Here is a 19,805-nt window from a genome sequence, read left to right on the forward strand (position 1 = left end):
ACTGATCCCCCACAATTAATCTAAGTTAAATGCCTTAATGTTAACTTGACCGGTCGTCTGTGTTTTCTTTTGAACAGAAGCTTACATACGAGGCTGCACCTCTTGGAACATTAATAACATTTCAATTTCAAACATCATATTTGTCAGGAATTTATCTGCTTTCACGTGTGAAACATGGCAAAATCTGTCCCTGTCAAAGTGTCACAGTCCCCATACGACACGTCAGTGTGTAACTGCACGCGTGTTTATGGCACGTCGCTATCAACCTATAACAGCCATTCGTTTTTCGATAAACACCCTCTAAGGCAGGAAATTGAGGCTGCCAGCGGGGATGAAGAGCAGGTGTTCAAGGCAGGAGAACGCCGCGGGAGATGAGATGATTGCGCAAAGTCAGGACGATGGGCGGATCGAAGGGGGTGAAGGTGGAGAAGGAGCCCGCATCATGTCACTTTTGATTAGAAGCCTAGAGCAGGTACAAATGAAGCAAGTGACACCTTGGACAAGTACCTTCAAAGAAATAAAATTTAAAGTATGTCTCTACCTTTGTTGTGCACATTGCAGAAGATTATCCCTCTGTTGCATCAGTTAAACGAAGACGCTCTAAACCTGGGACGTTAGCGGTTGTTGAAATAAAGAGATTTATGAATGAATGACAAAAAGGGAACAACGGCAAAGATAACATAAACTAAAAACATGCTAAGATAAGATTCAGCTCCTCTGAACACAGGCTCATGTTGATTTCACCTTCACATTGCTGTCACGGGGACTGAGTTAGGCCAGGATAGATACATTTCCCCTCCTCCAGTAAACAGGAGTTTAGTTAAACAGTAACTGTTAAGATATCAGCTTTGGCTGACAGGCAGCAGGACAGAGAGAGAAAGCGGCTCCTCAACACTTTCCAGAAACGACAGAATTAAAGAGCAATAATCCCACTGACGCGAAAAGTATTGGAACTGTGATACTAATTTCATGATGATGAAGTTTCTGCCAAAACATAGTGGTGTTACAGTGTTTTTTTGAACACTGATAGTATACAATCTATGAAGACACTTTCTTCTCGTGGCGCTCTAAGTTCTGTTTAAATGGGCAATCCTCTAATTTCTAAAAAATAGCCTCACAGCTGATTTACTTCTTAGTGACACCCAAGGCTGTTAACAATGGAAACAAAGTTATTTCACTACTCTGGTAAACCTGTTAAAATATGTGCTGCTGTTGTAACAACAGTGAAAATCCCAAAATTTCACGCACCATTTTAAAAGGATGATTTGCACCATAAGACTCAAAATGAAGTCAAAATATACAAACATCGAAGAGCGTAGAGTCAATTTGGACAAACTTCTTTAGCCCAGCTGTCAAGCCCATCCAACCGTGAGGCGCGATGTGTCCACGGAGAGACAGAGTAGAGGGTCTGCTTTCACAACACTGCCGGCCACGTTTCCCGTGTCTGGGTCTGTACGTGAGGCGCGCGACTGTTTTACATTCAGCAGCTTGCGTTCATGCCGTGCGTTTCATTTTCATTTATCCCATTATTTCCCGATACCAGGGTTCCCATCGACAACAGTACTGATTACACATTATGTCTGAATGATCACAGCTGAGGTTTTGCGAATTCAAAAGCCATTTAGCTGATTAGGGCCCTTAGGCTCGCCATACATCACAAATCACCTCCACCGCCGAGGCCCATCAGCATGCACAGCGTACACTTATCTTGATGAACATAAAAGCCTTGGAAATGAGCTCAAAGGCTCTTTCCTTTGTGCGTCTGTTTGTTTGTGTGCGGTGGAAAGAGGAATAATTTATCTACATTGTGCACGCTCCATTCACACACTTTGCATGCCGATTTCTAATATCCTCTCTCCTTTTTGAGCGTCTATTTATATACAGTGGACCGCAGACGTCCCATCAACCGATCAACTCAGATGATCGGTCTGGTTATGGACCCATGTATAATGTTTGTCTTGCAACGTTTCATTTGCTCTCCTGCAGCGCCGTAAAATCAACTTCGACAGGGCCAAAGGTCTGGTGGAGATCCTGTTTGATCAGCTCACTCCGGAGGACGAGGGCTCGTACACGGCTCAGCTGAAGGACGGCCGCGCCAAGAACCAATTCACTTTGGTCTTTGTGGACAAAAGTGAGTCCTTCGGGCACCTGCTGGGAAGTGGCCGTACAACTCTTATCAAACAATGCGGCACTGATCAGCCAGAATATTATTACCACTGACACATGAAGTTCATATTGCTGATAATCTGCTCATCGTGGTAACTGTTAGTGAACATTCTGTCCTCAAAGTTGATGTGTTGGAAGCTGGAAAGTGCACAAGCCTAAGAAATTGAATGAGTTTGACAAAAAAAAAACATATTTTGATGGCTTCTTACATACCTCATGTTGGGTGTTTCCAGTCTGTGGTGGACAGTGTCCATCTCAGGTGGTTTGAGAAGAGGAAATGGTGAAGTGACAGGGTCACGTGAAGACGAGGCTCATTGATTGAATTATTTTCTTTTTTTTGTTATTTCTCAAATATCAATTTCCTTTATTTTATTTGTCCCACTTCAAAGCACACTGAACCATATAAAGACTAGATTTAGACACACTGTATGCATGAAGAGAAACATCAAATGTGTGTCGAAAAAAAATCTAATCAGTATATAAAAGTGTATTTATATTGAAAAGAAAAATATGAAAAGAAAAGTCAAGAACACTCCAAAAAATCAACTATGTAGTTTTTCAGTTTACATATCAGAAATGTGTTTGATTAACATGAGCATATTGAGTTTCTTGTTGTTAAATGGTTCATTCTAATACACATTGTTCAGATAATATGAATAAATGGGCAAAACATAATATATGAGACTCATATATGTAATATACGTTATGCTTTTTTATCCTCACTCAAGTACTCTTTCATCCAGAAATTTGCTACTTCGTCAGATTTCACATTAGCTGTATGAGTAAAAAGTATTCTAACTGTTCAAATCAAATTAATCAGACTTAAGTTTTCAACTCATTTTTGTACTTTTGTATTACGTCATAAATGTGAATATCCTGAGAAATCTGACTACGATCAGCTCTCTCCTGATAAGTTGTGTGATTTAGCTGCTGGGTGTGGGCTTATTTTATACTTTGTTGGATATCTTTTTGTCTGTCCCTGCCAGTGTTTCGTGAGACGCTGGCGTTGGCCGACGCAAAACGGCGTGACCATATTCGAAAATCTGGTAAGAAATCTTCATCTTCAATCACGTATTGCAAAGACAACCAGGGCCTTCAGCCACAGCACAGTAGTCATTGATGGCTTTATTTGTGAAACTACACATTTATGTCATCACCATATTAATTACTTTTTTTAATACACTTTTTTTTTTTTTTATCTCGACATAATAAGATGGAGATTTTGTGCCTCAACTCAAAATTGCCTGAAGGTGTGAATGTCAGTGTGTGTGTGTCTCCGTGTGTGTGTGTAGTGGTGTGTTTGCACTGTGATGGACTGGTCATCAGTCCAGGGTGTGTGTGTGTGTGTGTGTGTGTGTGTGTGTGTGTGTGTGTGTGTGTGTGTGTGTGTGTGTGTGTGTGTGTGTGTGTGTGTGTGTGTGTGTGTGTGTGTGTGTGTGTGTGTGTGTGTGTGTGTGTGTGTGTGTGTGTGTTAGCGGCCAATGACCCAGTGCCCGCTTGTGCAAGCCGTCTGTCTCAAAACAGCTCGTCTATTTAAAGTTCATGTGAGACTCAAAGTTCAAAGAACACATTGTGTCCATTATGCGCCCCTGGTATTACAATACAAAAGAGTAGGCGATGTTAGAAATCATTCTACAGTTTATTTCAGACAGTTTGCATTGTCATCTGCCATCCCTTTTTTTTTTTTTAAGGGAACAGTGTTTTTCACTGTTTGTTTTTTAAAAAGCCAAGAAAAAGATAAAAAAAAAAAAAAAAGTGAATTCTCAAATATGTACATATCTATGAAAGTCACTGCCTATAACATGGAAATGTTAACCAGTCAACAGAAGGCCAGAGGCAGAGTCTATGGATCCAGGATCAGAGGTCACTGGAGGCCTCAGTTCGGGGCAGAGTGCTTCATAGACGGATGCAAATCACTGTGCTCTAACAGATGTTATCCAGTGATTGAAACTGGAAAGGATTCATCAGATTTCTTCATCATATTAACCATTTCTTTAGACCTGTAGTTGATATTTATTCACGTATCTAGGAGAAGCTGATTCCCTTTCACTCAGTGTGGCCCTAATTGCTCCGATCGGTCCAAATATCAAGGGGTGTTGAAGTGCCAACAGAAAAGACAATCAAGAAGAAACAAAACCCAGGACTGCAGGAAGACCACCAAGACTTAAATGTTTACAATAAGTATTACAGTTTCAAGGAGACTCTCAGGTTATGGCAAAACTAGAAGAGATAAGCTGAGTCAGCTCACTTACATTCATCACAGACAGTACAGACAGAGGGAAACCTTGGGATGTGCTTCTCTGTCATCGCTGGTTCTTTCAGGTCATTTGATTATAATTTGTCTTGTTTTCCCAGGACCATATTTCCAGGATTTCTTGTCATGGAGCGTGAATAAGGATTGTGAAGTAATCCTGAAATGCAAGGTACTTTTTTTTTTTCTTTTTTTTAACAATTGCCAATTCTTTCTATTTTTTAAATGAATGATGCACAAAACAGCTGAAATTAAATCAGAAATTAAGACAGCACTGATATCGTTAACAAAACCATGAATTCTGTGAGTTTTCGTGTGCTTCTATTTCTACTGGACATTTCAAGATTAAATATTACTTTTCTTGTCATTTCAGAGTTCATATAAGACACAAGCAGAACAAATCTACTAGTAAACATATATGCTTCCCCATTAAAAAAAGGACAACAGAAAAAAATTCCTTTTAAAAGTTAAATCCTATCAAATTGTACCGGCAGTGCTTCAATCTCCCTCTAGTGGAGGATTGTTGTATTCTTTAAAACTATCTAGTATTATCAAAATAGTACAAGATTTGACAAAAAAAAATGTAAAAATGAAATTCCTATTTGCAATAATTGTAATATTTCCTTTATGTGATTAAAAATGGAGTCTTTGTGTTCTGCAGTGAATTCATCATTAAATAATCAACATATCAGTGGTAAAGGTGTCCCATTGTGAACTCTCCATAGCTGATCAGATAAGACTGATACAGACAATATAAATATGACACAAAAAAATAAAAGAAGACATGACTTCCTTTCATAAGCAGCAACTTTCCTTCTAGCTCCTGGAGATTATTTCCCATCATATTCAGTCTGAAATCCAATATTTCAGAGGTAGAAAAAAAGCAGACAACCACTTCTGAGTCTCTAAATATTAACAGCTTAGGTGAATATTTAAAACTTCAATAAGGTTATAGTAAGTGTCCAATTTTGGTTGAACTCAGAGCCTGACCATGGCACACGTATCAGTGACTTTTTTTTTAAATATATTTGACACTTTCATCCGGTAGAAATGTTAGAAAGGCTGAATCTGTAACGCAGACCTTGGTATTGTACAGCCTGCAGACTATATGGACTGAGCTGGCTAACCCTAACCCTGACTGGCCCTCAAGAGGTCAATGAAACATATTGATAATTAAATTGAAACTTGTGTGCCCAAAGCATGCCATACAGCTCCTTTTTTTATTTTAAGGGGCCCTTTTGTTTTCCATGATGAACCTATTCCTATCTCTTCTGTGTTGATCGATTACTATTAGAGTCACTATTGATATAAAATACGATACGTGATTATTATCTTTATAGGATATGATCTATCCAGGACGGTCGGTCGATTGGCTATTTGTGATTTCACGATGAATAAACCTGGGTAAGATTTCAGACAGTCACGGCGAGTAACGTACTGTTTTCACAGCGTTGGCGTATATTTCTCCACACAGGTGACAAACACCAACAAGGACACGTCGCTCAAGTGGTTTAAGGAAGGCGCGGCGGTGAGCCAGTTTGTTTATGATCAGTCGTCGGGGGTCAGCATGCTCACCATCCCGCAGGTACGCAAAAACGATTCCGCCCCACTCCCGTTTTCCGATAAGAGCTTAGCTAAATGTGACTCGGCATTGGTAAATCGTAGCCAGTGTCGAGAGTGAGAAGGAGATAAATGCAGTGACAGACAGACAGTCGGTGTTTATGGGATTAACTCCAGACGGGTGTTACTTTGAGATGCTCTCTAGGCGTCACCTTGCGGTGCGGTTTAAGGTGAACTTCAGGAAAAGGCCTGGAGATGGAAGAATCAATTTGAGCTCTTGCCTCAGAAATGTTGAATATTGCATTAAGTGTTATGGATATGATTCAGTTCAATCCAAGAATGTATTTCACTTCAGATTACAAAGAAAGACGTATCCTCATACAAGGCGGTGGTGTCAGATAAGAGAGGAGAAGACGTCAGCACCTTGGTGTTACGGGATGACGGTGAGCCGTGATCTCCTCTCTGTTAAAAGATAATACACTCCATGCAAATCTTCCACCTTAAAATGTATCTCAGGGGTGTAAAACTCATTGTAGCCCATGGGCCAAATACAGCTTGATCTCTGAACTTACTGTTATTTTGATAACTATTAAGTTGTTTACTTTCATTCCAGGAAATCCGATCCTTAATCATGTTCAGTTTTGAGTCTCAGTGATTTGTTATGTACTCCAATTTTACTAAAACGGCGCCGCTCCAACATTGGAGTGGAAAAACAACTGTGTTGTCGATACTCTCTGCAAGGTCGTCGCATTAGCCAGACCTGTTTTGGCCCCCAGGCTGCATGTTCGACACCCCTGCATTTAATGTGCTTAATGTTTTTCTTTCCTTCCATACATTTTTTATTTTTTTATTTTTTTATGGACTTTCAACATCAGTGGAAACACATTTGGATCTCTAATGAATAGTTTCTTTTATTCACAGAGTATGAAAAGCTTCTCCAGCAGCTGAGTAAACAGTGCGGTGAGTTATTAAAAGTGCCCGTGATGTTCTTCGTCTTCTGATTTGTTTTATACATCTGGTGTGCACCTAAAAGCTCCGATGGTTAATTGTGTTGAGTCTTGTTTCTGAATATTAATGTGTTTTATGCTTTCCCACAAAAAAACTAAAAAAAAAACATATTTGCGATGGAAACTGAGATTTCAACAAAAAAATAAAAAATCATGCCTTTCCGCAGCACTGTCAGCCGGGCCGCTGAGGATTCAGAGCACCGCCGAAGGTTTCAGGCTCTACTGCTCACTCAAATACTATATAAGCTTCCTGAAGACCGCCTGGTTTTTCAAGTGAGTTCACATGCAGAGCGCCTCTCTGACCCGGGAACCCATGTGAAGTTGCTGTTTGGAAGGAAGTCTGTGAATTTAATTTAAAATCTGCAAACACAAGCAAATCTATAGTTTGTTTTGGGTTGTTTTTTTTTTACAATAGAATCAACTGGATATGGTCATATGCCTCAAGGGTTTTGTTTTTAACCTTTATGCTTGACAATTTGCATTTTGGTCAAATTGGTTACTAGAAGTAAAAACAAAGTGCAACTTCATAAGTCAGGTGAGGATTTAAAAAAGGATGTAGCTGATATGCAAGGCTAAACAGCCATAAAGCCCCATTCAGAAAACAACACAATTTAAAGTGCTTTTTTTTTTTTTAACAAAGATGTACAATTGGCAGGAGCATTGAGATGGGGGGATAAATACAAGGTAACATAGAAAATAGATCAAAAAACATTGAAATAAAACAAAGAACATTAAAGCTATTTTTTAAAAATGCCACAAATTACAAGTGTTAAAGATGCAATGCAGCATTAAAATGAATAATTTCTTTACTGAAAGACAGCAGCAGGCAGAAAGGTGTTCAGCCTAGTTTTCAAGAATTCGGAGTCATCCTGCACTATTTCGAGAGTTTGCTCAGAATAGTTGGAACGTTAAAAACTTAAAGCGACTTCTGCGTGTTGGGTTGTGAATCTGGGAACAAAAAGCAGGTTTGATCCAGATGACCTGAGAGGTCTGCCGGGTTCATAACAGAAGAGCTTAGAAAACCATGCAGAGTTTTACAGACCAGTGCAAAGATAGTGAAGTCGACTGAAGACAATCGCATATATCAGCTTTTCTAAATCATCTTGATGATAGATGACAATAAGACATCTTTGTGATTCTTTAATATATCTGCTCAGGTCAGGACTCAGGTCAGGCGTTTTAATCCTCACAGACTGAAGGAGGGCACCAACTTTTAATCTCTCATCTTTGCCTCTTAAAAAAACTACTGCTTGGTTTCATCTTTGCTCAGCTGAAGTAAATCTTGACACCCAAAGGTTGATCTGTCAAATACTGTACATTCACTCAGTGCTTGTAGGGGAAGTGTACTTTCCTGGTGAGACAGTGGCGTTAATGTAAATTTAAAATATATTAGCGAACAAAGAAAACAAATTTTTAAAAAAGCAGTCAGAATTGAACTAAGCACATAAGACTGCGTAGAAGATAGTTGCAACTCCAATATACTGTATATGTTTTTGACAGTAAGAAGTACCTGAGTATTTTGTCCTACGTAATAAGTGATAGGGTTAACTAAATTGACAAGTCAATTCCACAAGGTTACACCTGAATACGTAGCAAGAAATTCACTAATACATATTCTATTTAGAGGATGATTGAGATTCCCATCATCAGACTACAAAGATCTTTGAAAACACTAAACGTACATCATGTACACATCATGACAATGACAATATGCATCAAACACCATGTTAGCAATGTCAGTGTATTTTAATTTTTTTTATCTATGTTGTTTTTTGTTTTTTTTTAATAATTCGTTCAGGTGTTGCTTTTGTGTTGTGTTAGTGTCACATTTTACACTGATACAGGAGAGCCACCTGCTGGAGCTTTGAAGTAGAGCATTTCAAAATATATTTTCTGTTATAAACTGTAAAACCTCATACGAAATTATTGACTGTATTGACACTCTACAATAAATCGATGATATATAACAGAAAGCAGGGGGAGGCTTATTCCGACGCCATGTATCTAAATTCGATTATCAACACATCGATCAGAATCACTTACTTAATCATATATACGCCACAAAATTAGAATAAGGGTTTTGATTCCTCTTCAAGAGAGAATTGTTAATGGAAAATATATATTGCGAATAGTAGATTGTTTTTAATATTGGCATAAACTCCTGATAATTGTGTACACAACACAACATTTTAAATGTAAATTCAAAAATATTGTCTTTGGACACATCTAGGTACATTTTCTAATCTTGACTTCCTTTAGAAAGGCTTTTTTTTTGTTATGACAGTAACGGCAAGATTGCTATGCTGCATCTAATATTACTGTGTTTTGAGGTAGTTTTGACGACGGTGGCACAACTAAAAGTTATCTATCTGTCCGTCTCCAGTTGTAAATGCTGTAACAGTTCATGCATATTTTTGTGCTCGTTCACCCTCAAAGAGAGAAGAATATTGAGAAGGAAGCCAGGACGAAGCCCGGAAGCAGCACGCAGCAGGTCTGGATTGACATCGCAAACCCAACGGAGAACGACAAAGGCAAATACATGCTGGAGATGTTTGATGGCAGCGAGAAACACCAACGGTTCCTTGACCTGTCCGGACAAGGTGTGTATAAGGACATAGGTCATTAGTACCTGCTGTATCTCTAACGTGAATCATTTTGTAACCTGAATAATCTGTGAATAATCCCAATTCAAATATAATCAATAGAAGTTTGACAGAATCAGATAACTTACCTCAAAAAGAATCCAAGAACCAAACTGATGTATATTTAGGAAAAAATACACTTTCTCTATTTGCAGTTGTGGGAAGTCCAAATCAGTAATCTAGAACTAAGGTCATAAAAGACAAAAATAGAGTATATAACAGTAATACCAGGGCAGAGATAAAGTGTGTTGGCCTGGTCATTGCTCTGGTCACCCCAGGTTTAACTGCCCAGTCACCGGACCAGGCAGGTAGTGTCATTGAAATAATCTCATTCCAAAATCTTAACCCCCTTTCAATTTTTATTTAATTTTATTACTTCAATTTTTTTTTTTTTTTCTTTTTAGAAATTTGACATAATTACAAGTTTTAGGAGCCTTATAATGGTGGACAGCCTCAAGCTTTTATACATCCTTCAGGAAAATAAGCAAACCCCCACAGTTATCTGTAGTTATTGGCATGAACTTGTGAATTCATTCTAAAAGAAAATTACGATTAAACTGTGGTTTGTTTGTTTTTTTCCCCTACTGTTTAATCATTATTATTCTAAACCTCGACAGCCTTTGATGATGCCTTGCGGGAGCACCAGAGGTTAAAGTAAGTGCTGCATCGGATTGAGCGTCTGGCATGGCGTGCTGTGTCACTAACAGAAACCACCGAGACGCCCCGAGGGAGCCGAGTAGTTTCGAGAAGACCTACACAGGATTTGTCGTTGAAAACTATTCTCAGAGAAATGTCTGAGCTCAGATTATCACTGTCTGAAGCCTCACATTGATCTGACCATCTGTTTTCCTCCCCTCAGGCAACTGGCCATTGCTGAGAAAAGTGAGTGAAAGATGTTTCTGCTTGTGGTAAAGACTTACAGAAGAAGTCAGCAGCAACTCATGATTGATTTTTTTTTTTGTTTGTCTGTCTGTCTGTTTGTTTGTTTGTTTCAGAGCGAGGCAGGGTGATTAAGGGTCTTCCTGATGTTGTAGCCATCATGGAGGGCAAGGTAACACCAGTGTTGTTTAGCGGTGGCCGCTCCGGTCTGCTCTGGTGTCTGACATGTGACGCTTCCTGCTCTCCTCTCAGTCTCTGTGTCTGACGTGCTTCATTGACGGCGACCCGATCCCCGATTCACGCTGGCTTCGTAATGACAAGGAGATCTTCAGCCAGGATCAGTTCACCATCACCAAGGAGCCTAAGTGCAGCGCCATCACTATCAACAACGTCAAGATGGAAGACTCCGGAAAGTACAGCATCTTCGTACACAACCAGCACGGCTCTGACACGGCTGACGTGACCGTGAGCGTCTACAGGCGCGGGGACAAGCCTCCAGCGAATGCAGTGCAGATGGGTTTTTAGCAGTTCACGCTCAAAGTTTAGATTGTAAGTGTTGAAAAGTATTGAAATGCATTTACAATCAAATAAATCGAACAACAATGCAATTTTACTATAATTAAAATACATATTGATGCATGGTTATGTGTGAATGTGATGAATCATGTAAACATATTGAGGCTGCTCAAGCAGTGAAAATGCAGTACATAAGGAAAGTCCATAACCCATACATATTGTTAAAGCCAGCCCAGTCTGAAATTATTCTATTCTTCAGATTAAAAGTGGGGCCTCCCTGTTAAAAACTGAACTTTTCCACAATTTATTGGAATTGACCAATATCATGTGTTTTGTTCGATGCAGCGTAAGAGGTCCTTGCATTGTGAGCAACAATTACAACTTTTTCCTCAAAGTTCTTCCATGTTACAAAACAACAAATCCAGTGGTCTGAGTTCTTAGTCATCCTGATGTGTTGCTTGTGTGCACCCAATAAAAGCCATTTCCAGCCATTTATCTGGAGTTTGCCATTCTTACCTACAATACTCACACAACAAACTTTAAGGTGTGTAAAAGCAACAGGTGGACAGCTTGCTATTGGTGCGATTTTGCAATATGTATTCACGTCTTTCACTTTGAAAGTAAATCGTCCGCTGTGTCGTTGAACTTACCGCTGCACTGTGAAGTCAGACGGGACGTGGTGGAAAAGCTGCAGACGTGCACGAAGATCAGTTTGCGTGCATAAGATATGTATAAAGCATACCTACTTTTGCATTTTCATCTTTAAATGTTGCTCCCTAAAACCTCAGTGAATAGTTCAATTAAAGCTGCATGTCCTGTTTTCTACCTGTGAGCACTCCTGCATTCATCACAATCGTTTTTGGGTTGTTTTTTTTAACTGCATGATAACATGTATGTCACATGAAAATAAACACATTTCTCCATAATTAAATGCAAAAGTTTAAATATTCTATATCAGTGAACATGTAAAACATATCCCCCCCCAAAAAATTCCATTCAATATTCATGTTGGGTGGAAGCTGATGTTCGGCCGCACAGGAGTAAGTGAACTCCAGGTTGTTCAAACAGCAGTGATTACTTCAGAGTAGCGTGTTACTCATTAGACAAAGTGTTGGGAACCCTGCGCTGCAGAGTATAAGAGGGCGCGGGGGCACGTTCAGATCTCCACCTTGTGTTGAGCTTCACACAGCTGCCACAGCCTCCAGCCGCCTTGGTCAAGGAGATACAGTACCGCACCTCGAGAAATCATGGACTTCAGTGGAACATGGCAGGTCTACGCTCAGGAGAACTACGAGGCGTTCCTCCGGGCCATGGGTGAGAAGAAACCTTATTAGAAGGAGCAACAGTCATTTCGGCGCCATGCAGCTCCGCGTGTCCATCATATTATCGGTCTTAACTGTGCACAAATTATTAAAGAAAACACTGTGTCTGCTCAACAGATCTCCCCGAGGATGTCATCAAGATGGCAAAGGACATCAAGCCGGTTACTGAGATCAAGCAGAACGGCAAAGATTTTGTTATCACGGCCAAGACTCCCGGAAAGACTGTGACCAACACCTTTACTATTGGCAAGGAGGCTGATATCAACACCATGGACGGCAAGAAGCTCAAGGTTACTGATCTCGTTCACTTTTTATTTGGCAAAAAAACAACAAACTTCAGAGCTGTTTTCTATCCATGTATGTCTGACAAGACATTTGCCCAGAGGTACTGATGTACAAAAGTATTGTGACATTTCCAAGGCCTTGCATTAGGAAAAAGGGTAATAAAAGCAGCTTAAAACATTTGTAATAATAACTGGTAATACTTACATCACTAATGTTTTATGCTAAGTATGATTCTTGTATGTATTTGCTTAATTCTTTCAGAATTGTCTCTTCGTTGAATAATGTATACGTTCTCTTCCTCCGACTCCGTTTAGTGCATCGTCAATCTGGAGGGAGGAAAACTGGTCTGCAACACTGGCAAGTTCACCCACATCCAGGAGCTCAAGGGAGGAGAGATGGTTGAGGTACGATGCCCTTGACACTATGAAAATTCACTCATTTCATTTTGAGATTATTTCCTTGAATAATAATGCATCTATCCACTACTTTCTAATAAAATATTGTCTTTTTTTTTATACATGGCCCTTTTCAGACTTTGACCATGGGCTCCACCACTCTCATCAGGAGGAGCAAAAAGATGTAAACTGGCAATGAAACAAACATCTATTTAAATAAAAGTCTTGCTATAAACAAACTGTGGTTTGAAACATATTTTCTTTGTGACTGTATCTCTGGATGAATGTTGTCATGTTAAAGAATGAAACAGGTCTATGGAAAGAGGCAGTTTATGGAAATATTCAGGGATTGTTTGTGTTTGATATTGGTTGGGGTGAGATCATGGGAAAAACTTTTAGAAGTGGGCTCACATAAAATATAGGTTCCCCCTCAATTGATCTACGCATAGCCAGTATCAACTGAAAAATACGACGTTAATTACACAATACAGTGCATAATTTAATTTGACATTCGGGATACTGACTGTGATCCCTGATACCAACAACGCGAGCGCTCAGGAGTTAGTCCAGGATGATCAGTGGAAGTATATCATCGGTATCACCCAGGGGTCTGCAACCCGTGGTCCTGGAGACACAAGGGGGTCTTCGTCCCCTCTGTAGTGGCTCCCTGTAGCGTTCACTAAAGTTTCAATATTTTTATTTGATTGATACACCAGACTCATTCTTAAAATGTATGTTGTCTCTTAGCCAAAAAAATTTTTAAAAAGTTAAACGTGTTTTGTGGCTCAAGGCTAATTTTATTTGGTTGAAAGTGACAAAAATGGCTCTTTTTTGTTGAAAAAGGTAGAAGATCGTCTTGAAATGAGCTCTTCTGCACATATCATGATACATTTCAACATTTTAATCAGCCTACAAAAGCTTAGTTTTTGTAAATTTATTGTGTGAGCATGCAGTACATTAGACTTTCAAAGCAAACAGTCTGCCTGCCCCGTCATTGAACTCATTGCTCCAGTAGATCAACTTTAACAGTTCAAACAACACACCTACAAAAGGTTGCAGGCAAGAATATAGTTTTTTTGAGATCCACACAAAAAAAAGAAGAAAAACCTTGGTTTCATGTTTATATACTTTATTACTAGTTCTCCATGCTGGCATACATTCGAGATAAAGACGCACAATGGAACTAGATGAATGTAAGAAGGCATTTTAATTGTATTTTTTTTTTTCTGAGTTTTAACTGATTCCTTTTTTTTACCAAACTTCTCTAAACTCTTTAAATATTTGTAAAATATTCAATAACAATGAAACAGGAATTATCTGACATAGGTCCCTTGTATGCTATTTCTTTAATTCCATGCAGGATGCCTGTCATCATATATGTGATTTTATTTATACAACTAACGCCTTTGTTGACAACAACAAAAATTTAAGAAAACATTTTTTCAATTATATTATGTAATGTAATATTATTTGCGAATACGTGATTTATTAATTGTGTTTTGTGTGTCTCTGGCAGTGATGTGGAAGAATAGAATAGAATAGAATAGAATAGAATAGAATAGAATAGAATATTTCGTCCTTTGAAGACATACGTCTCTGTGTGTGCGTGCGCGTCCTCGCGGCTCTTCGGCTTGGCGCGTCCTCGCAGGCTCCTGAGCTCGGCGCATGCGCACTCTGTCGTTGTGACTCTTGCCCACGTAGCTGTGCGCGAGGCTCTGTACGTGCTTATAAAAAGGTTTTGCGTGGAGGGAAAAAAGCAGCAGTAAACCGACCCGCGGCCGCTCCGAACTGTAGCTACAAGCTGACAAAATGGCGAGATACACGAGGCCTCCCAATTCCTCTCTTTTCGTACGAAATATCTCCGACGAGTCCAGGTACGTGCTAATTTTAGCCGCCCGCGCGGCGTCAATACGAGCGCGTCGAAGCTAATGCTCGCTCGCTAGCAGCCATTGAACACTAATAATGGCAGAGACACGAACTACCGCAGCGTGTCCAAACAAGAGGGCCGAATTTAGGTTTTAACACATTCTGGATTCAATTCCACGTTTATAAATACACTGCGGGCTGGTTTGCCTGTCGGCACAACACGTAAATGAAGCTGGAAGCACCGAGGCGAAGTTTAAGCGCCACGATTCTTTTGTTTTCTAGACATTAAACTTGTGCAGCTACCAGCATATGACGTTCATGCTGGACTGCAATGTTTATTTATTACCAGCTGTCCTCGACTTGTTACTAGTTGACCTGCTTTAATTTCCGTTACACTCTTTTCATAGTACTTTTTCAGTTAATTGTGTGCTAATTGCAACTAATTAACTAAAATTAAACATTTTCAGCTGTTTAACTTGATGTGGTCTGGATTGAGTTGGATCATTACTTTTATTTTAAATAATGAGAACTTCAAATGTTTCCATCTCCATTAAAGAAAAATCTACTTATGATTAAATGTTACAAGAGCTGAAGAAAATCCATTTTGAGAATTGTCTTTTTGATGATGTATTCTGGTGCAGAATACAGTAAAATGACCATGTTTTGAATCAAATAACTTAATTTAGTTGCCTCAAATCTGCTACACAATTTCAATAATCATCCACATTGTTTCTTTTCAGGCCGATTTTGGCTATTTGGATAATTCAGTCAATTTGAGTGTAATTTGTGTGATTGGTAGATTACAGGTAACCATCAATACTTCCAGCATTCTTCCTTCTGGACAGAACAAATGTTGCATGTTTTTTTTTTGTTGTTGTTGTTGTTGTTGTTGCCGCCGCTGCAGTGAGGGTGTGTATTTAATGTCAATCGAAGTGGGAAACTAATACGATTTGTCTGCTGTTAAGTATGTGCTGGCACCTGCTCCTGTGTATACTGTGGACTCCAGCCAAGTTCACATGGTCTCCAGCAAAATAAATGTGCTTATTTCATGACACTTTAGGCCAGAGGATTTACGACGTGAGTTTGGTCGTTATGGACCTATTGTAGATGTCTACATTCCACTTGACTTCTATTCACGCCGGCCAAGAGGATTTGCTTACATTCAATATCCTTTATTCTTTGATTTTGACTCATAAAACTTCTAACCCGAGCCTTCACATTTAAACCTGACATGTTTTCATTTTTTGGGGGGGAAAGGATTCATTTATTTTCTTTATATTACAGGTGTTCATGCTATGTTTGTGATTTTATGTCATTTGATATCTGCAGCACTACACCCATTCCTAACCAATATTTCTTCTGTTGTTGCCTTAGAATGATAAAGATACAGTTCTGGACACCCCACACCAGAGAAAAGTTGAAAAGCGGTTGTAGAGTAGATTCAAGCCAAAGACACCCAGGCCACAAGCAGTAGTGGAATTTGGAAAGTAAAGAGAGAGCATGAAGATACAAAGAGAGAGCACCCAGACTTCCATATGACTACCAAAGGGAGGAAAAGCAAAGTGTTTATTGGGCAAAGACAAGCAGGAAACCTCAAGTTCTTCTGCCAAGACAATAAAGATCAAGCTGAAGGTGAAAGATCAAGCATGTTAAAGGTAACAAGGCAAAGTTTTTGTATCCTACCTAATCTGATCACTATCAATATTTGTCTTGTCTTCATGATCTGGAATCACAGACGGGCCCCATTGATTCAGTATTCTGTGTAGTAATTTCAGTTAATATTCCTGAGGACAATTCATTATGAACTAGTAAATGACTTATTTCTTCTTTTTTATTTATTTTTTTTTGTTCACTTTAAATTGTGACAAGATTTTCTTTCTTCCTCGCTGATTATTCAGTTGCTGTTTGTATCATTGGATGCTTCTGACTTGTGTTGCAGCCTATTTGTTTGTTGTGCATGTTTGCAGTTGTCTGTCCCAACTCTCCAATTTAAAAACAAAACAAACAAAAAAAAAAAGGCCTTAACAGCACAGCATGTTTGAGGATGTCCGAGATGCAGAAGACGCTCTGCACAACCTGGACCGGAAATGCGTTTGTGGGCGCGAGATCGAGATCCAGTTTGCGCAGGGAGATCGCAAAAGTACGAACGTCCGACAATAAACACAAAACTTTCCTCTAATCTTTTTTTTTTTTTTTTTTTTTAAGAAAATGTGTTTCTCTCATGTTTTGATGTGCTATCTGTCTCTTTAGCCCCTAACCAGATGAAATCTAAGGAGCGCCATTCCCCTCGCAGCTTCTCTCGCTATGACGACGAACGGGACAGCCGCCGGAGACGCTCCAGGAGCCGCAGTTACGATCGCCGCAGGTCCCGGAGTCCATCTTTTGAGCGCCGTCCCCGACGGTCCGAGAGTCCCAGAGAGTGAGTGTCAAGCGTCACTCACACATCAGTGTGTGTTTCGCTGTTGATCAGCTGCTATTTATACACAACACACATGATTACAGATCTATAATGGCGTTTTGCTTGTTGATGTGTAATGCTCCTGTTAATAATGTGAAACTGGATCCTGCCAATTCATCTACACTCGCCAAGATAAATTTCCAGTGGCGCACAATAAAGTGTATAGTACATGTTCATAGTTTGTGTTCAAGGTTTGTACATTTCGGTGTGAAAATTAGTCGCTTGTTAATCTGTGAAGTAGTCTGAGTAAGGAATGTGTTGGCCTCTCTACTTGAAACTGAGAGCTGATTCCACAAGGGGCCACCTCCAACATGAGCCTCTAATCTTTTCGAAAGCAGCACAGTATATTCTCAAATCTGCTGAAATAAGTACAGTTTCAGCTCTCAAAACATTTATTGTGAAAATGTTTGTACCAAATCTCAAGAAACTTCAGGAGAACCCGTTTATATTCAAAAGTAATCAAATGAGTCCTGTTTTATGTAAAATTGTACTTGTACATTAGAAAAGGAAGTCACATTCTTAAAGGGGATGTAAGGTGCATGTAATTCCTCCGTATTACACTGTGGGGTAGCAGTGAGTCACTGTACATCAGAGCATCTGCACATTACTGTGTGAGAGGAAGTATTTCCTCTACTTTTGGTGTACTCTTCTTTTTTTGCAGACATGATGAGTATTAGGGACACACTATACCATCTTGTGGTACAGAATTGTTAGACTGGGGCTGCAGCACTGGGAAGTTTGTTTCAGACTAAGACTATTACATATTGTTCATTTACATCTCATTTAAAAAAAAATGTATACACAGTGTCACATTATGACATAAGAAGTTTTCTGCAGGCTGCACGTTTATAAAAACTTCATTTTAGAATCTTCTATTTGTGTACTACTTAAAACAATGAGTTTTGTGTAGTAAACTGAACATGGTCACATTCTGCAGTTAGTATTTCATATTGACAAAACGTGACAGACTTTGTAAGTACAAGGGCTCATTACTCTGTTGTAGGGTGATGTATAAAGTTGTACAGTAACTCATTGACTTGTTCCTCCATCCCTCTACAGCTCTCGGGCCTACGGTCGACACAGACACGGCAGAAGCCACGAAATTGACAAGTAAGCCTCTTGACTACTCTCACTGTGCTCATTAATAACGTATCCTCAATTAACGCAATGCTAATATTCCCAGCAGGTACAAGGGTCCTCCTCGGGACTACCACAGGCCGCACCATGAACAGGCCTCTCGCAGCCACTCCGCCTCACGCTCCCCCTCCCCCTCCAGGTCCAGACCCAAAGGCAAAAAGAGCCCGTCTAGGTCCCACAGCCCGGCCGAGGACTTCCAGCCCACCTCCAGCTCCCAGAATCAGCCTATGGGGCGATCTCCGTCACGCTCCGTGTCTCGCTCCATGTCGCGATCGCGGTCTCGCTCCAGGTCCTGGGCCGGACGCAAGTCTGGGGGCCACTAACCAGCTAGATGTTTCCCCCAGAAGCCCTGTGTGTGTCTCTGAGGATGTTTCTGTTCAGTTTTTAGATGCAGTCCCTTTTACACAAAGATTTCTTTCAGAGTTGTCACTCTTAACACCCACTACAGCAGATTGAGCTGGGCAGACTGTTTCAGTGGGGCAATAGAGGGAAGACGGCGCCTCTGCCCTGTCTCATGAAACCAGCGGTCGGTAAATTTTTTTATAACTTAGCGTATTTCTGTCTAAATTGCTAATCGCTGAGAGAATCTTTGTGTAAAATATATCAACTCAACCTTTAGGCCCTCTGCTTGTATTTGTTCACGTCATTGTTTAGAAATCTATTGCCAAAAGGAAGAGCAGCAGGGGCTTTGTTTTTTTTTGTTTTTGTTTTTTTTTTAAAAGAGAAGACACTGAAGTGAATCATGGAAGCACAGTTTTGTTGTATGTTTTATACGTGGGGTGCAGAAGATGGAAATAAGATTAGTTTTGGTATTGCCAACGATACTTTTGTACTTTGCGTCAGCAATACCTACATGGTTTGTGAATGTGTGGTATGACTTGTTTTAGTTGTGCGTTATGTAAACAGAAATCCAAATTACTCTTAATTCAAGGACTGGTCTGCCAGTATTTACCAAGTGATCTGGCTTTATGTGCCTGGTTTCATGGGCAATTTATTTCCTGCAGGCAAAAAGCATCCTATAATACCCGTCAGTTGTACCTAATACCATAAAAAGTATTTTGTTATGTTCACGATGAGATACAATGATTCTGTGAGTGGAATGAAGTATCCCCCTAGAAACCTTATCCTACAGGTTTAACCCGGTATTGTCAATAAAAACTGGATTCTTACTGCGTGTTCTGTTGTATGTGTTCTGGGTCGCTTAATATGAACATTGTGACGGTTCTAAGATGGCTGACATGTTGGCCAAGTGTTTGAATATCGTGTGTGTATATATATATATATATAAGGTATATATATATAAACCTCTGCTACTTTGTTC

The 19,805-nt window shown here is 39.7% G+C and overlaps 3 protein-coding genes across 7 annotated transcripts in view; all 3 read left to right on the top strand.

Moving 5' to 3' along the window:
- The window catches only part of myom3 (myomesin 3), a 78,411-nt gene extending 66,895 nt beyond the window's left edge, over positions 1 to 11,516 (top strand). Inside the window, exons 26-37 of the mRNA XM_080471007.1 lie at positions 1,987 to 2,131; positions 3,153 to 3,212; positions 4,522 to 4,589; positions 5,892 to 6,002; positions 6,333 to 6,420; positions 6,899 to 6,937; positions 7,152 to 7,257; positions 9,421 to 9,584; positions 10,244 to 10,280; positions 10,486 to 10,508; positions 10,622 to 10,677; positions 10,758 to 11,516. Coding sequence (XP_080327133.1) covers positions 1,987 to 2,131; positions 3,153 to 3,212; positions 4,522 to 4,589; positions 5,892 to 6,002; positions 6,333 to 6,420; positions 6,899 to 6,937; positions 7,152 to 7,257; positions 9,421 to 9,584; positions 10,244 to 10,280; positions 10,486 to 10,508; positions 10,622 to 10,677; positions 10,758 to 11,030 — 1,170 coding nt within the window. The 3' untranslated portion in view covers positions 11,031 to 11,516. The remainder of the gene's footprint in view (positions 1 to 1,986; positions 2,132 to 3,152; positions 3,213 to 4,521; positions 4,590 to 5,891; positions 6,003 to 6,332; positions 6,421 to 6,898; positions 6,938 to 7,151; positions 7,258 to 9,420; positions 9,585 to 10,243; positions 10,281 to 10,485; positions 10,509 to 10,621; positions 10,678 to 10,757) is intronic.
- A 671-nt stretch (positions 11,517 to 12,187) lies between these two features.
- Positions 12,188 to 13,272, top strand: fabp10a (fatty acid binding protein 10a, liver basic). The gene is made up of 4 exons (XM_080472358.1): positions 12,188 to 12,335; positions 12,461 to 12,633; positions 12,943 to 13,032; positions 13,161 to 13,272. Exons 1-4 carry the CDS (start codon positions 12,269 to 12,271, stop codon positions 13,209 to 13,211), a joined length of 381 nt encoding a protein of 126 aa, XP_080328484.1. The 5' UTR covers positions 12,188 to 12,268; the 3' UTR covers positions 13,212 to 13,272.
- A 1,420-nt stretch (positions 13,273 to 14,692) lies between these two features.
- srsf10a (serine and arginine rich splicing factor 10a) lies at positions 14,693 to 19,658 on the top strand. 5 transcript variants are annotated; one of them, XM_080470803.1, is made up of 6 exons: positions 14,693 to 14,897; positions 16,264 to 16,563; positions 16,923 to 17,029; positions 17,140 to 17,308; positions 18,407 to 18,457; positions 18,531 to 19,652. In XM_080470803.1, the coding sequence occupies exons 3-6, from the start codon at positions 16,924 to 16,926 to the stop codon at positions 18,805 to 18,807; spliced, it is 603 nt and encodes a 200-aa protein (XP_080326929.1). In that variant the 5' UTR covers positions 14,693 to 14,897; positions 16,264 to 16,563; position 16,923; the 3' UTR covers positions 18,808 to 19,652. The 5 variants fall into 5 exon arrangements, with proteins under 5 accessions (XP_080326929.1, XP_080326928.1, XP_080326930.1 ...); XM_080470805.1 differs by having other exon boundaries at positions 14,700 to 14,897; positions 18,624 to 19,652; XM_080470801.1 differs by lacking the exon at positions 16,264 to 16,563 and adding an exon at positions 15,950 to 16,054 and having other exon boundaries at positions 14,730 to 14,897; positions 16,926 to 17,029.
- Positions 19,659 to 19,805: the final 147 nt, after the last annotated feature.

This window comes from Lipophrys pholis (assembly GCF_963383615.2).
Source record: "Lipophrys pholis genome assembly, chromosome: 9".
NCBI lineage: Eukaryota > Metazoa > Chordata > Actinopteri > Blenniiformes > Blenniidae > Lipophrys > Lipophrys pholis.

Bases quoted from the DNA above. Each gene is read 5' to 3' on its own strand.
- srsf10a (XM_080470801.1), top strand. From the start codon at position 14,833: ATGGCGAGATACACGAGGCCTCCCAATTCCTCTCTTTTCGTACGAAAT. The intron at 14,898-15,949 runs GTACGTGCTAAT...ATGACACTTTAG, and splicing joins AATATCTCCGACGAGTCCAG to GCCAGAGGATTTACGACGTG. The intron at 18,458-18,530 runs GTAAGCCTCTTG...TAATATTCCCAG, and splicing joins AGAAGCCACGAAATTGACAA to CAGGTACAAGGGTCCTCCTC.
- fabp10a (XM_080472358.1), top strand. From the start codon at position 12,269: ATGGACTTCAGTGGAACATGGCAGGTCTACGCTCAGGAGAACTACGAG. The intron at 12,336-12,460 runs GTGAGAAGAAAC...TCTGCTCAACAG, and splicing joins GGCGTTCCTCCGGGCCATGG to ATCTCCCCGAGGATGTCATC. The intron at 12,634-12,942 runs GTTACTGATCTC...GACTCCGTTTAG, and splicing joins TGGACGGCAAGAAGCTCAAG to TGCATCGTCAATCTGGAGGG.